The 17,821-nt window shown below is 40.6% G+C and overlaps 1 protein-coding gene across 1 annotated transcript in view; it reads right to left on the bottom strand.

Annotated features, from left to right (window-relative positions):
* LOC113988510 (protein unc-13 homolog B-like) overlaps positions 1-17,821 on the bottom strand; it is a gene marked incomplete at its 3' end in the record, with an annotated part of 121,171 nt that overhangs the window by 27,303 nt on the left and 76,047 nt on the right. Inside the window, exons 10-11 of the mRNA XM_039384254.1 lie at positions 16,291-16,617; positions 14,362-14,452 (exon numbers count right to left, since the gene is read on the bottom strand). Coding sequence (XP_039240188.1) covers positions 14,362-14,452; positions 16,291-16,617 — 418 coding nt within the window. The remainder of the gene's footprint in view (positions 1-14,361; positions 14,453-16,290; positions 16,618-17,821) is intronic.

Raw genomic sequence — 17,821 nt, 5'->3', positions numbered from 1 at the left:
TGCCCTGGGTTTTGGCTGCCCCTCTGAATGCACAGAAGCCCTTATCTAGCTGAATTGTCATTCTCCATTTTCAGTCAAAACATATAAGTTGAAGATGGACTCTTAGAAAAACGATGCTGCCTTCTGCCACTCAGACAACTTGAAAGTTTTAACAGCTGGCTGTCCCTATTCCAGAAACAACTATTATACTGGCTTGTAGACTAGAGTTAGTTTAAATACCTTAGGTCAACAGGCAGCATTTATAGCAGAGAAAACTCTCCCTCTGCTGCCTCCTCCTTCAAATTACATGTCTCTCCCTCCTAACTCCATCCAAAATGTAAGGACTTGATATTTCATGAAATTGGAAAATTACAATCAATACGTTAATTGCACATCTAATTAAATAATCAGCGTTTCTAAAATGCAAAGGCATCTGGGCACAGACATGTGCCGGGGGTGGAAAAACCTGTAATTATACTCTCAGTTGGAGCTGTAATTGCTTTTTTCATCAAGAAACCTGGGAAGGAAAAGTTGCAGACGATACGAAATGTAGATCTCAGGTAGACATAACAGCTTTCAAATGTGAATTAGTTGAAGCAAGCACAAGGGAAGTAAACTGTTCAGCATTTCTATTGTAAATACAGATAAAGGAATAACAGACTTAACCTACAGCAGTGGAAACCTAGGCTAGACACCTGAAAAAGCTTTTAATCAGAAGTGAGCGTGGATTATCTAGGGAAGCTAAAAAAACTCTGTCACAGAAGGTTTTAACAAGTGGAAGCATACACATTTTTAAGGGATGCTTTTTGAGGAAGATAGATGGTCTAGTTAATCTCTTCAAGTCTCAGTTTTATTGCTGCTTATCTTTATCATTCCGCTACCTGTCTCAGGTAGAAAACTGCATGGTAACACATATACCTGGCTAAGGGGCAGGAAGGTACATTATTCCCCACGGACAGTCTGCATGACAACCCAGCTTCCCACAACACAATAGCTTAGTTCAAACACTGCAGAGCACATTTTCCCGCATGAGCTTCACAATGAGAACACAGAAATGGTCTCTCACAGAACTCTCTGTGCATTCTACAAGGTCGGTCCAACACATGGGGATTTGGTTGAAGGAATTAAGTGCCTTGATCCTACCTGTTAGCAGTCTGTATGAACTTTAAGACACCTCTTTCTCCGGCTGGAGGTAAACCCCTCTCTCAGCCAGGAAGGAGGGTGTCCTACCGCTCACCACCCAATAAACTGTTTAATATTGTTTCCTTCATGTCACTCAGAGCACGATCACATGCTTTATTTATTGCATCAGAGCCAGGCCTCCCATTACACGCAGTTACATCACCGTTGCATGCAGTGAGGCAAGGAGCATTCCCCATCATACTACTGAAGTAATTCAAACATTATTGGTGTTTAGATAGCACATCTGTGAAGTTAAAAACTCCCTGTTACAATGGAAGAATAAGGGAAGCATCAGGTCAAGAGCTTCTTCTCTGGACACTTATCTCAAGACAACAAACCCGACTTCTCAGAATACTTAAGTTGGGAGCATATCAAAGACTAGGAAGTCTGGCTCCCTGCTACTTCACTCATTGGTGACTCATTTCCAGAATCTTAAATCAAATAACCAGAAATCAATTCGTGGATCAGAGGGAGAGGAATTGGAAAAACCCTTTTCAAAAGCCAGGATGGCTTGTCCAGCCTCATATAACAACATGGCAGGGGAGTAACAACTAATAATCTTGCAGAGCAGTGCCCAGCTACCTCTGTTGACAGATGGTGTCCTCCTCATTGCTACAGATGCACCAGCTGGGAGAAAGTATTTTTTACTATCCTGCCTTCATCTTTATGTCTCCAGGCTTAAATAATACGCCTGTCTCTTAGGTGGGAATAATTTCGTGTATTTCTATTCCCTTCAGAAGGCAGCAGTTGATTAATGAACCAAAATGCCACATAATTACTTGTTATGAACCATGTAGAAGCCCCCTGTCAGTCTTTGAGGACACTGTTAGCACTGGCACTGAACAACGGGCACTGCCACATCATAGCTCTGACAAAGCCAGCTCCAGCAATCACACCCAGATTAATAAGTCCAGACACAGCTTTCACACCTCCAGTAAAGGCACTTGACAGGCTCTACACTGGGCCTGAATTAACTGGGTCTAGAAATTCAGTCTGTCTGCTCCTCTGATTGGGAGGGACAGAGGAAGAAATTTAATGCAAAAAATGAAAAATGATTGGATTTAGAAAGCCCCTGCAAGGGGATGAAAACTGCATTACAAACCAGTCTTTGATAATGTAGTCAACCTAAGTTAAGTCACTGAGAGGTCAATTAGCCCCTTTGGCAAAAGTCTGTGATGGGAGGGGCAAGCAGAATCGGACCAAAACACACTCCAAAATACTGAGCAGGGATGGCAGGGGGATCACTCCAGTGGCTGCTGCCTCTGTTTGCTGCTCTCAGGTCACAGAAGTCACTCCACCTTCACAAAAACTGGAGAGAAGAGGATGTAAAGGCAGGATGAAAAAGGAATGGTTCTACCAGCTATAAACAGTTGTATATTAAATAGCTATTACTACTGTGAGCTAAAAACAGAGCGACATAATTAGGATGAGTAACATGTATCCATGTCAAAAAATATGAAAGAGAGTTGTACTTGCTTTAAATTAGGTTCCTTAAATTAGGCATAATAAAATTCAGAGTGAATACACCAGCCAATCTATAGGTATTTGTGTAGACAAAACTGGATCCTTCAAGTACCCGTTATATGAGATACCACAAAAACACTTGCACGCATATCAATCTGCTGCACTATCATAATACAATGAATAAAAATAAAAAAATGTAAATAATTCCATTAAAATTTAGCACTCTCAGCTTCTCAATAACAGTTTCTAAAAAATGTGCTTGCTGTCTCAAAATATAAGGTGAATATTGACTCATTAACAAAAATAAAACACAGATGGAGACATGGTTAAAATAAATTGATCTTTTACATAAAGCAATCTATTTGTATTTCAAATATTCTCATATGCAACAACCTACAGTATTAACCAAAGTGAGGCTAAGTAAATTGAGTCTTGAACTGATTTATATAAATTCCCTTCTAGCTGGACAGCTCTATTATCTCCTTTTTAGTACTTATCCCTGATTTTGTCTATGTTGCTTTTCAAGCTCTCCTATAGAATAATTTTCAAATGTTAGCTTTTAAAAAAACTTTTAATGAATATGGGTTCAATTGCAAATTACTGTCTAAATAAGCAACTGAAAGCCCATGGAGCATTTCTAAAATTTAAGAACAAACCTGTTTACAAAGCACACCGTATTTTCTGAAACTGTTACCACTCGAACTTTTGTCAAAACCCAAAATTATATCTATGACAGGTTCATTACCAGGCACGAGTCACTAAGAACTACCATTCTTCAAGAAACTCCTCACGCAGTCTGATATCCTTAATATTAACTGCACAACTGCACAGAAAAGCCACCATCCAAGAGAGGCTGCAATATGATTTTCACAAGTTTTACTTCAGTGACAGCTTCTAAGCAGGAAACACCTCTCCTCCACACCTCTGGTTATGCTCCAAAAGCCACACAGTCCTGCAATGTGGCACAGCTGGACAGCAAAGGCAGGCAGGTGGGCAGAGTGAACACAGGGAGGCCACACTACAAAAAAATCAATGACGGAGGCTGTGGTTCCACAGACATTTCTGACAGCCTACTTAGAGGCTTCCTGGATGATGAAGTTCCATTCTTTGCTCCCACAGGCGACTGTCATACAATAGCATTCATAAACAGACCCAATTTTAGATTAATTAGAAACAGAAAGGGCAAAGAAACCAATTTGGAAGCTGTTCACTAACAATTAGAAAAATCACCTCCTGATTTCTAGCCTGGGTTTGCTCATAACCGGCTTATACCCTTCTGTTCTTGTGCTAGCATTAACCTTTTGCTTAAATAGCTGTAAACTTGCCAATATTTACTCCCATGCTCTATTCGTACACGGCAGCAACATCTGCTCTTAGCTTCCAATCTACCAAGCTGAGCCACACTTGTTTGGTCTCATCTCACACATCCTCAGCACCTTCCTTCCCAGGACTGCCCTGGTATTCCCTCTGCCACTTCTATTCTCTGATGTTTGCAATAGTTCCCATCTTCTACAAATCCTTTGCTGGTTTCCTGCATGTCATATTAGAAGTATTATGGACATAAAGGCAGAAGAGACCTACTACTGCCCACCTGGTCTGCCACAGTGTAGCACACAGTATAAAGCACCGTGCAATTAATAATTTTACTAATTTCTCATTTGCCAGGCAGTAATTCTTTCTTTCATAACTATTTCTACAGCCCCACTAGTGAGGGCAGACTGAACGAGCTCAGAACAGCCCTTCTTTCTCTCTCTCTGATCCAATGCATAAGTGTAGCTTAAACAGGATCCTCCTGTTTTGAACAGGATACTCCCTTAGGCCAGAGAGTAACGCCACTGCTCACCTGGGTACCACATCATCCTGCAAGCCTGAAGGCACAAGCCACCCTGTACAGCAAGAGCCACCCTGTACAGAAAGACACTCACTGCCTAGAGCACCCCAGTAAATTAGCACTCAGGTTTATCTTAGCCCTTCCAGCATCTGGTACCTGCATGCTTCAGTAACAGATGAAAATCTCAAGCTACATTTGGGATTTTACCCCAGCTTTATGCCTAAATTATCTTTGGTTTTACAGCACATAAAGGATAAAGCTGTCAAAGTGCTCAGGAAATTCTTCCCGCAGAACAGATATCGATGTCCTGATGTTCCCAAGCGCCTTTCAGCAGAGGATGTATGTTACAAAACCAGCTCACAAGCTGCCAGGAAAGGCTGCAGGCCTTCTCTTACAGATTCAAAAGCCAAGGAGAGGAAGAACTGGTCCCATCTTACCACTTACAGGTTTCAAATTAAACGAATGTGGAACCACTAAAAAGCCCTTTCGAAAGTGCCAGTGATTAACCATCAAAGCAATGGAAATGAACCCACAGTATGATTCAGATCTGGCTCATCTGATCAGTCCTTCACAATGTCACAAAACTGTCCAGACTCTAAATATGAGCAGACAGCATGCAACATGTGTGTGTCCACGATATGGCTTAAAAAATACCATTTGAATGCCAAGAAATGAGTCTGGATACAAAGAAAATTCTTGTAATCACCTGTCAAGAACTAGTCCTAATAGGTAGCATTTATTTGCTGCATTGCAAGACCTTCAAGTGGCTTGAATTCTATGCAGAAAATAAATATGCTACTCTATTTCTGGCTGACACACCTGAAGGACAGGTACTCAGAGGGACCTGGAGAAGCTCAAGGAGTGGGTCCATGGGAATTTCATAAGACCAAGTGCAAGGTGCTGCACTTGGGTCAGGGCAACACCCGGTACCAACACAGGCTGGGGGATGAACAGATCAAGAGCAGCCCTGCTGGGAAGGACTTGGGGTGCTGGTGGGTGAGAGGCTGGACATGACCCAGCCATGTGCACTCACAGCCCAGAAACCAATCCTGTCCTGGGCTGCATCCAAAGCAGGGTGGGCAGCAGGTGAGGGAGGGGATTCTGCCCTTCTGCTCTGCTCTGGTGAGACCCACTTGGAGCACTGCATCCAGCTCTGGGGTCCCCAGCACCAGAAGGACATGGACCTGTTGGAATAGTCTGGGGAGGGCCACCAAGATGATCAGAGGGCTGGAGTACCTGTCCTACTAGGAAAGGCTGAGAAAATTGGGATTGTTCAGCCTGGAGAAGAGAAGGTTTAGGCTTAGGCTAAGTACCTGAAGGGAGCCTACAAGGCTTCAGTACCTGAAGGGAGGCTACAAGGAAGATGGAGAGAGACTTTCTGCAGGGGTATGTAGTGACAGGACAAGGAGTAATGGTTTTAAACTGAAGAGAGTAGGTTTAGGTTAGATATTAGGAAGAATTTCTTTACTGTGAGGGTGGTGAGGTACTGGAACAGGTTACCTATAGAAACTGTGGATGCCCCAACCCTGAAGTGTTCAAGGTCAGATTAGATGGGGCTTTGAGCAAAAGGGTCTAGTGAAAGGTGTCTCTTCTCACAGTAAGGGGGTTGGAATGAGATGATCTTAAAGATATCTTCCAATCTAAGCCATCTTATGATTCTATCATTCTGTTTTGCATACTACATAGCACCATCCAGAACTGAAGTACTGCTGTCTTCAGGCATTATATTAAGTATTATTAACAGCTTTTTGACTTATAAGTGCCACTTTTACAATGGGGAGGAAAAAATCAAACATCTTAGTTCTGGATGCACAGTACTAGAAGATTCCAGTTACAATCACCTTTACATGACTCCAAAAATTAGCTCAGAATCATGAAAGGCAACCCTGCCCTACATCTAAACAAGTTGTATAACCATGCAGCTTGGAAAACAACAAACAAGAAAAGCAACACTGGAAGAAAAAATTGTCATGTACTAACACCCTTTTACTGCCTTTTTCTATGAAGTTTTGTTGTTATTCAGAGCATTTGCTAACTTTGCATGAATAGTTAATGCTTCATTTATGATGCTCTCAGTCAGTGCTGGTTAGCTCATCTTTTCCCCAACGCTTGTGCTTTGTAAGCTGAAGCCCACTGCTATCTCTCTGGTGCAGCATTTCTTGTACAGATTGCTTCAGTAATACGCAGCACTGGGAAATATCCCCTCCTCCCACACAGATCCTTAAAAATAAGAGTGTGAAGTCTGGCTCTCCCAACAGCCAACACTATTTTTAAGGGCTGCGTATGTGGCAGGTAGGAGTCCCCCCACCCACCTCTCCCATTGCACCCCTATTCTGAGCAGAGGCAACTGACTTACTCCACTGTCAAACGAAATTCTCTCAATTTTTACCGACGAGCACCATGCACGAGCGTCATGTCGAGGAGTTCAGGGCACCACAGATTTCTGTGCCCCATTCCAAATAAGATACCACCTCTTCCATCAGAGTACACTGCTGTAATTCTATCTGCCATTATACCCCCAAAACAAGATGCAAAGAAGGGAGTTTTGCAAAAGGTGGCAACAGTTGTCTCAGCTCCATCATCTTTAGTGTTCTTCTACAGCGTCAGATATACACTGATTAGAGGACTTGGTCCACTCTTCAAACATATCTGGGTTCCATTTTTACTGAAAGAGTCACTACTGCATCAAGTCCTGAGAAAAGACAACCACCTGATCAAGAAGGTCTTTGTTAGAGTCTTAGTACAAATGTGAATGCGTGCTGGGCAGCATCACACAAGGGAGAAGACCCTACTGCAGTTCATCCTGGTTAAAAGGGATGAACTGTGTGCACAAAGACTGTTCTTTCAGCCTCCAACACTCAAGTCACTTCTGGAGGAAGCCACCACAGAAATTGCTGTGACCAGATTGCCTAAGAAAAATGTTGGTAGAGAAAAAAAAGGCACATAGTCTAATAAGACTATGGACACATAGTCTAATAAGAAATCTAAGAATTGTACAAGATGCAGGTCATTTATTCACATCACCAACCCACTGCTGCCAACTACATCTTGCTGTCTGGTCAGCAGTTACACTTCCGTGGAGAAGAAGGAAGGTGACTAAAATACCTTTTCCTTCAGAAAACACCAACTTGTCAGAATCAAAATCTGCTTTACAGGATGATGATTTTGAATGAGAACACTTTCCTGGTCTAAGATGCCCAAACAGGTGAGGGAGTGCAAGGAAGAAGCATTCTCTGGAGGAGTGTTACAGCTTAGCAGTCAATGCACTTTTCTAAATTGTGGGAAACACAGGCTAAAATCTCAGTATTGCTCAGTTTAGATCAAGAACAAGAGTCTTATTCCTCCATTATTCTAAACATATCTAGCTTAAAAAAGCTAATAGGTATAATGGCAGTCTATTCACAACCACCCCAGTACTAGCATTATGACCTTACAGGTCAGAGAAGAGAAGCAGAGTTCAGCCAAACTGGATTACTCGAACATAACATGCAGTGCTAGCACAAAACACAGAGATGCACCTGATTGTAGAACACTCTGTGTTCATAAACTATACCCCAGATGTTGCACAAACACGTTCCCTTTCTTTTTAAGGAAATCAATGGAATAAACTTTTGAAGAAAATTAAATTACACTTGGATTCCCGCTCAAAGGTTTCAGAAGAATCTTGACTTACAGATGTGTAGAGTTTATGATACCAAACAGAGAACGAAAACTCCCTTGAGTTTGGGGTTTTTCTAACCAGCAACAGGAAGATATGAAGGAACTTTGTTGTCACTGGAGGGGAGAGATGTCCTGTGTGTCAGGGAATACAAATCATCAACACCAAAACTGGCTTTTGATAAAGATGAATTGAAGTTGAGAGTCAGCATACTGGTATGTCCAGAGAAGGTTGTAGAAAATCCTATAAGCAACTGAACAGGCTCCTACCTGCTGTGATATTATAAAAAGCATTTCTCACCAGCACACTGCTCCACAAGAGAGCCTTTCTCTTAATTTTTAAGTACTCTGAAAAGGGAAAGCCTGCTGATTTTTTCCACCGGAGATAAGGTTATCAAAAAGCTACTCAAAAATCACAACAGCAGCTAATGAAGGCACAACACTATTTTCTTGTGTGTCCATACAAATAATTATCTCTGCTGTAACATAACTGTTAACACTCATTGTAAAGCAGGTTAAAGTAGGTCTCAAGGAATCTCAGAAAAGATGAATAAAGATGCATTTTATTCCCAACAGATGAGAATACGCAGGTATCTTATTTAAGACTCTTGGAGAAGAGAGCAGTTTGTCCTTCTCTGAGTACAGCATGTCAGTTGAACCTTCCCTCACAGAGAGGCAACAACAGGCACAGGTTGTTCAAGCACCAGAGAATCACCCAACACAAAAAGCTGCCTTGGGAAAGCCACAGAACGCTTTGGGGAGTCTCACAAGACTTGCCACACTGCAAACTCAGGTCAACACAGAGAACCAAGACCATGGCACCGTGAGACAGTCCCCTCTACTTTTGTACTGAAATGCTTTCTAAATAATTATTGTTGTGCAATCCCTAAGAGATCTGAAAGCTGCACATGCACGTTATAGGTAAGGTATACAGAAAACATTTGGCTGCTATTGTGAGCACAGCCACCTAACACCAGACAGTGCAGTACAGCTGGCAGTGACCCTTGGATCGTGCCTTACCAACATGATGCCTGCTCAAGCGCAGGAACAGAGAATTCATGACCACAAGGGTATGCTACAGATCCCCCCCACCACTGATCCCTAGCACATTTGCCCAGCAATGCTCCTTCATACATCATCAGGTAGATAAGAATGAAGACATTTAACTGGAGATGTAGGTTGTTCTGTATGGAGAGAAGTTTCTAGTAACTCTAATGTTAGAGTCACAGTGCTTCAGTTTGCTTCTTTGCCACTGTGTGGGAGGTTTTGAAAATGCAGAGCTTACTCATCTTCACGGGACTGATAAAAAACACCTAGGCAACAAAGCTTAAGGGAAATAAAATGCCGAAAGTAAACTATTGCATGGACTGCAAAGTCCATGAGAGGTGAAAAGGGACAGTTTCTAGTCTTTTGGTGACTGGCTTAAAGCAGCCTGTCCTCCACTAGCCATCTGGGATGGTGAACAGTACGTGGTAGTACATGCAACAGTACAGAGCAGAGGGCCTGGATTCACACGCTGAGCTCATTCACATGGGGACAGGCAGATAACTTACAGTCAAGCTTGCAATCAAACCTGGCACCAGTTAGTACCCTGCTGGTCTTTTCACTAGTAGTGGAAGTCCAGAAAGGACTCTTCAGGTCACCCCACTGCTACTTAAGAAGGGAACGGTGGTGCTTTGCACCAACAACTTGCTTTGTCCAGATCAAAACAGGGCTTCACACTCCAAAATCACCAATACAATCACCCTCTCTGAACCCGGGCTTTTAAAAGTGAGACCCTGATGGTTCTTAAATACTTGCAGGTGCTTGATCAGAAGTGCTGATTGTGAAGCTATGGGGTATGGGAAAATCAGACTGAGGACATGACTGAGTACCTATAAGAGTAAAGAAGAACAGCCATTGAGTTCCCCTGACTGCAGGTGATCATCATATTCCAGAAAAACAGTCACAAACTACATCTGCCATCTCAGAACGTGATCTAGTTATGTATCAATCAAAAAGAATAGATTATTGACATTTAACAGGGAAAGACAACTATTATATCAAAAATGGTATAAAATGGTATTTATGAAAAAAAATGAAGAAAAATGCTCCAATTACTTTGGTTTAGAAATGAATACAAGTCAATTGATGTATTTAATCTGCTGACATAAAAGAGAAAAATTATGCATAAGATCTTTTCCCCTGTAAACGAATTCAGTATAAGTGGAGAAAATCCAAGACCCCACACCCTCTTCTAATATTTAAATATACTTGAAAGAATTGGTAAGAGAAGCAATTTGATGATTTGACTGAATTTTTGTTCTTCTCCAGTCTGCCAATTCTTCTGTTATACAAAAGTCAGATTCAAATTTGTATAATTTTAAAAGTCACACAGCCATGTCCCTAGCTGGAGGCTATTTCAGCTACAGAGGGCTGTAAGTTGAAGATGCAATAGCTACGTGTTTGTTCTTCTCCTGGAAAAGAAGCTCCCCCTGAGGGACTGCAGCAGACGAGCTATCAATTAATCCCTCTTTGTAGACAAAGTTCTAAGTGTGAAGGTGAGGAATACTGAGTCATCCCTTGCGGAGTTGAAAACCCTAGTTGATTCTGGCATAATTAAGTTTCCTCTTCACAGAGAAAGAGAACAAGAAAAACAGCAGAAGTGAGGAACAAAACATGCAGGCTACAACAAAGTTTTTTTAACATGCACAGTTACAAATTTCTGTACCATTTTATAACTGTCAAGTCTTAATTAAAATACTACATTTCTCTGACTCATGGTCAGGATGTAGGATGCATGTACATTATTCACATGAATATTAATCTCTTTCCAGGTAGGAGGCTGAATTGCTCAGGGGATTTATAATCACATCACATATGGAAACTTCTTGGTGTGTCTTCTTTTTTTTTTTTTGTTTTCTTTCAAATTTCAGCCAGATCATTAACAATTAAAAGTCATAAGAACCACTTCAGTAGTCTATGTGAGAAGAACGCAGCCATTCAGATCTGTGAGCTGGAGCTCCATGTGTAGTCATGAAATGATATGGCACATTGAGTAAGAGGAACACAGAAATGTTCTGGAGGCATCACTTTGAACATTAAGGACATAACTACCTGTTCTAACACGCTGGAACAAAAAAGGATAGTCCTCTTGAAAGCTTCTAAGTAATGACAGAAAATGGAAAGATGTTAATAGGGTGACCAGACAAATGTAATCTTTTACCAACAGATACCAACAGAGTTTCCTGGTTAAACTATCATCATCGAAGCAATCCTGATCCTTATCTGTAAGCCTGTATTTGTATTACTGAGAAAAAGGCTTTAAGGACCAGGGAGTTCAGGAAGCTGTTAACAAATAAAGAAACAGCATTAACAGAGAGAAATCACAAGCTGTCCCAGTGAAGAGGAGGGAAAGGACTTACTGAGAAACCTGTTCCTCTCCTAGGAGGGCTTGAACTCTCTTCTTGAGGAAGTTTTTAAGGACAAAAAAGATTGCACAGGAAATAAATCAAAAGGCTAAAGCATAAAATTAAACACTTAGCAGTGAACACACAATATGACAAATAAAGGATGGATGGAACTCACAGGAAGACAAAGCTATCATCGGGTGGCATTACCGAGGCTGGAACATTTGAAGCCTTAATTGCTTCAGGTCTTCACTGAGAGAGGCAAGTGCAGTCAGGCAGCTGACAAAATTAGTAGTGGTTTGTTGGGGTTTTTTAAAGGAAAGAAGTTTAGAAAGTTATAATAAACAGGCTGCAGTAAAGGAAAACAAACTGAAAGAAAGAACTGCCTTATCTGCTTGTTGAGTCAGCTGGCCCTGATAAATCTTCATCCCCAGGTTCTAGGTTGCAACACTGACAATCAGTAAGCACTAAGAACTCAAAGATTTCAAACAGGCAAAGCAAGTATTTACGCTTGTAAAAAAAAAATAAAGTAGTGATTAAAAATAGTAAGAGGAGAATTTGGAAAATTCTGAAAGCAGTAACTTGACATACACAGACACACCAATTTCCTGCAGAACAAATAATCAAATTATTTGCAAATCTTCTAGAACACAAAAAGGAGAGAAATAACTGTGAGCACAGTTTCATCAAGAGTAGAACTGTGTCAAATGCACTTAACTTCCTTCTATGACAAGGTAAATTAGTCTAAGAGGTAGAGAAAGAATAGTAGAAATTTTGTATCCTGAGATCTGGATGAAGCTGTTAAAAGAGATGCAAACACACTGGGAAAAAAAATTATACTCATGGCAGCCAAGCTCAAAGAATGTATCAAGCAAGGTCCCTCAGGCAACTCTGGTAGTACACAGCCTGGCAGCTTGAGTACCACACAGTTTTGCCTCATACAACTTGAATGATTTGTTCACGTAAAAGAAGAGGAAGAGATAGACAGCAAAGTGCTTAAGAAATGAAAAAAAACCCAATTCTATTAAGAAGAAATGCATAGCCATATTCAGCTGTAATCCAACGTAAATATAGGCTAGGGAACAACTGACAAAGCCCTTTTTCAGAAGGAACCTCAGCTTTGGAAAGCATAAAAGGGTAACTATGCATCAGTGATAGCCTGTGACAAAAAAAGCACCATCACAGTAGGACAGCTGATATCTTGGGGTATCAGGATCACAGACAGGAGAGCAAAGTCTTTGTTGCTCTGTAGTGCACCTGAACAGGCTCTCAGCTGGGTTTACGCATTCAGCGTAATTTGGACACCGTGTTTCAGGAAAACCAAAGAAAGGAGTAAGAGGGAGAAGAAAAAAAAGACAGGCTGATTAAAAGAGTGCCTAAAAATCCTGGCAAGAAAAGGCTAAAGAAAAAGGGTCATCTAGTGAACATGAGCACAGTGAGTGTGGTTTTGTCTTGCTTTTGCAGCAGCCCTCTACTATTCCAGTATTCCTTGTCCTAATCATGAGAAATGGATTTATATGGCACAGGAGAGACCTAGAGCAGAAGTTAGGAAAAGTCTTTGGACAGTAAAGGCAGCTAAGCCCTGGAGCAGGCTCCTGGAAAACTCCATTTCCCGGATTTTTTGTTCTAAGGGAATTCTGGATGAATAGCTTTCAGTGGTGGTCAAGGCAAAGCAAATAATGACATTTTGCTATCATAACTAAACTACTGTTTCAGTAACAGGGAGAGGTGTTATTGAACCTCTTGTTCCTTCTAGTATGGCTGTGCACCTGTTTTCCATAAGGTACAGAACTAAATTGTTTTGCTTGCATAGTCTGCAAAATCACAGCAAAATCCTTCTTCTTAAGATACTAATGGTGCTTAAATTTCACTTTGCATGTCATTCTGACAGTTGTGATCCAAATCCTTTCTGCTAAGAAGTGAAGCAATTGTTAGATGGAAAAGCATTTACAATCCAGATAAGCCTAAGGAAAAACTATTTTGCCTCCCCAGATGCAAAACAACAACAACTACTGCTTTCTTGAAAATTTGCAACAAATCCAGAAGAGAAAGAAAAGTCCTGATAGTGACAGATACTGTAAAATAATTTCTTATAAAAACAAAATAAGGCATCTCTAGAAGAAAGTAGAATTTCTAGATGAAATATATTAACTCAGCACTTAGGGTAATAGGCAAAAGTTTATCATCTACAGAACATGAGCACCATATGTTATCTTTCTGTGGGCATAGAGATGGATGAAAGCATAAGACTTTTTTTTTAAAAACCCAACTTTTTGGTTCATAAGCACTGTTTTCTAAAACAAGAGTGTTTATTCTGTTATAGAAAATGTCACAACCTTTTCCTTTTGACTTCCCAAATCAAGACTATTTATTTTTAAATCTTAGTTCCACGAGATGGAAATACCAAGACTTATTATACACCCACTTTCAATTAGTATATATAAAAATATTTGATGTAAAGTTTCCCAAGGAACATTTTCACATGAAAAATAATACAGATTACTCCTACTAAGCTAAAAAGCTATCCTCAAGCTGCCTTGAGAAAAAGTCTTCATTTTTAAGCAGTTTGATACAAACCATTTAGCCCCAGACATTATCATTTCAAATTATTATTTACAGACCCAGAGCTAATTTCTCTGCTTCTGCATATTTTCTGATTTTCATCTCTAGTTCCATACGACGATGTTAAATATGTTTGGTTGAATTAGACAGCTCTAAGATCATCACAACACGCTGCAGTCCTATACGTTTCATTAAATTTTTGACTGCAAAACATCAAAACTGCAAGAGGTATCTTACAACGAAGAAGAAATGAAATCGCAGTAGCTCGGGAACAAGCAAAGCAATACTCCATCCTACCTCTTGAAGCTGCAGTCGAACTTTGCTAATTGCTCTAATCCAGTGGGCTCTTGCTGGAGGAAATGGTGGTGGCTCGTTGTCACCATGGTAGCTTAAAAGCAAGAAACAGAAAATCACTATATGAAAAACACTCACCTGTAGCATTAAAGACTCAACTACATGGTGTAATAACAGCTTCAGCTCTGGAAGCTGAAGGAACCAACAGGCTCCAGTCAACACACCCCTGCACACGCTCCGGGAAGTGAGAGGCTAAAGGTTTCCTTATACACAGGAATTGTCTTGGAAATTGATGAGCTGAAAGATATAAGCTGTATATAATCCAGACCCAGGAGCAAGATGATGTCTGAGAGAACATAACAAAAGCTGTCCAAGGCACATGACCAAGCCAGTGCAACACACTGGTATCATAATTACACACACAAAGAGGCAGATGGTGCCTGTTGCAAGTTCCTTCTAACCACTGCCCTTTCCTACTCACCCCTACTGCTACAAATTTACAGCCCCTCTTCAGTGGAAACACTAGCAACAGGGCTCAGCCTTGTTTTCCGCTTGTTCATTGAACCTTTGTCACTCCACCCTTTCCCACAGCTTTTCAAGAGGGAATGTGCATCTGTCAGCAAGCTCCACTTCAGCGCCCCACAGCACATGTTGCACTCCCTAACCTCGTGGTACCTTGGGCTTTTGGTTGCATTCCTGCTTTTGTATGTTGCTGAGGTGTAAATCGCCAAAACAAACATCTTTTCCTGCCTGCAAAGCACCCACTCCACGCTGTTGACAATACTAAACAACCCCACAGCTGAAAGCATCACATATCCATGCCACACATCTAGCTCAGGTGCAACTCTGAGGACCAATGTTCAGAGCTCAGTTCCATGCATACTCCATGGAGACAGGAGAGCATTGCCAGAGAGTGGAGAGAAAGGGCGCCAGTGATGTAGGAGCATCCAAGTTAGATGCTTAAATTAGCTTGAAACAGCCTATGTGAATAACCTTCCCTGTGAACAAATATAGGCCAGCCATTCTGGGACAAGACTCCTGCTGCTCTGTAAGGAGAAGAGGAAAGTGAGTCAGAGTTTAAAAACAGTTTAACACTTTCTCTAGTCTTGTTTTCCTTTTTTCATCTTTAGCGTAAGGCTTGCCTACACATGAACTCTTGTGGTTAATTCTACCATACAAGCACAGTGACACCAGCTGTACCCTCCAAAGGGCAGAGACAGGCAGACATCTTTCCATGGATCTAACTGAACCAGATAAAAGCAATCCCTCATACTTATTAAAGTATAATCTTATCCACACTAGGGTCTGCAATGACTTGATTACCTCAAGGAAAAATGTCACTCCCAAATTTAAGCAGTGGAATTTGAAATTCCTCTAAAACCTGTACAAAACCCAGTACACTACTCCCCTAAACTTAGCCAAAATACTTTTGAAGTCTGTTTTCAATACTGTACAAGGACAAGAAAAGCTGCAACAGTGAGTCAGATCAACATGTCTATTCATACTGTAATTCTACAACCTACAACTACATAAACACTAATGGTGGTAGTCTACTACAGAAGAACTGAACTAGTGAAGCTCTAACCATGACAACATGGATTTCTTGGTTGCATAAACCTGATCCCATGTGAGCAATGGAAGCAGCTACTTTTGGGCCAGAGTACATTCATCAAACCAGAAACAGGAAATACAGCAAATGAGCTTCAAGGCACTAGCTGGTGTTCCTCTTCACATACACTGCAAACATAGCTTAACCTAGCCAATGTCACATAAATAAATGTTCCTGCACAATAGATGTTTCACAGGTCAGCAACATCAACTTCGTTGTCAGAGAAGGCTGCAAGGACAATGTACACAATTCGCCCCAGGAAACAGCAAATTAGAAGAACCCTCTTTGAACTAATTGATAATAACTAATTGAAATTCACCTACCTCATTTGGACTTCTGCCTCAACATCCTTGGGCTTCTCAAGTTCCAGAGGTAACTTAGCTGCAGGATGGTCTGCCTGTTTTTCCTCTGCCTTGCAGAGCTTCTCCTCCTCTCCTTTGCCATGAGGTTCCTCTTGCTCTCTGAGCCAAGCCTGACCATCCTTCTGGTAGCTGCCCGAACTGTGGTAGGAATGATTCGACTGCCTTTCCTGGTGATCATCATCCTGCTCAGAGCCATGGGCACTTTCATGGGAATGTTCCAGCTCACTTAGGTGAGAGCTTTCCTGGCTGACATTGCAAGAGGAGCCATATCTACTACTGCCAACAGGACTATGAGAGAATAAGAAAGTCCATCAGAAAAAATAATGGATTGGAAAAACACAAAACAATGTGCACATTCAACAAACTGAGTAGAACACTAAATATTACTGAAAACATATGTGTTATGGAGTCAAACATATTTAACTACTATGCTCTTATGACTATTATCTAGACTTATGAACCTCAAAACTTTGGTAGGCAGTAGAAATACTTCATACACAGCCTGTCAGCATATAGACCATATATGTTTTATATATATATATATATATATGTATATGCGTATGTATACTTTTATATATATACTTATATATGGTCTATACATATATATACCTTGGTCTTTCCTGCACCAAATACTGTTTCACCTTACATCAGCAAGAAACTGCCAGTGAAGATATTCTAATAACCAGACAAGATTAATGGAATCATAGCAATTCAGAGTGAAAGTGTTTCTGTCTTCTGTGGTTTTGCTGCAGCTAGGGTCTTTATCATGACCATTTAAGCTGATTATTATTATTAAAAAATACAGTTAAAGTTAACTTTATTTTTATATATTGCAAGTTTATGATAAAATACACTGCAGTCAAGATTAAGATTGTCAAGACTCTCAACTTAAAACCTTTCACAAAAGTGGAGCAATTTTTCAAATGAAAGCCACATGTCTCTCTCTAATAGAGCTTTCTCAATAACTCGTTTTATATAAAAAAAAACAGAGCCACAGGGGTGTGATCTCTCTGATTCAAGACACCACTTTCAGGACTGAATTCCTAGAATCCTCAAACAAAATACAGCAGATGGAAATTTCTCATGCAGTCAGGAAAACTATGGCCAAGAATAAAGCAGCATTCATATTTCTCTCTTGTAGTCTTTGGAGAATTTGAAACCAGATAGGAAGTTTATGAGTGCAGAGTTGCAGCTGTGTGATCAGAAGAACAAGTTTCCCTTATATTACACAGAAATATGTAAGTTTAGTGAGTCTCTGTTTTGATTTTTGAAGGCGATTGTAACTTAACGCAGAGGACTTAATACAGCCTCATGAAATACCAATACCTTCCTCTAGTGGTTTTCATAACTGCATGAAATAACCTTCTCACAGATTTTAGGAAAAGCGAGCATTAGAATACCTTCACTGATATCTCTGATAATGTTTTAATATATTCGGTAATATGAAATGAACCGAAGTACTTCTATAATGCATCATCAGTAAGTTAAATTT

The sequence above is a fragment of the Pipra filicauda genome, unplaced genomic scaffold, assembly GCF_003945595.2.
Source record: "Pipra filicauda isolate LSUMZ 115617 unplaced genomic scaffold, ASM394559v2 scaffold343_size770392_pilon, whole genome shotgun sequence".
Lineage (NCBI taxonomy): Eukaryota > Metazoa > Chordata > Aves > Passeriformes > Pipridae > Pipra > Pipra filicauda.
This window is presented reverse-complemented; position numbering and strand designations above follow the sequence as displayed.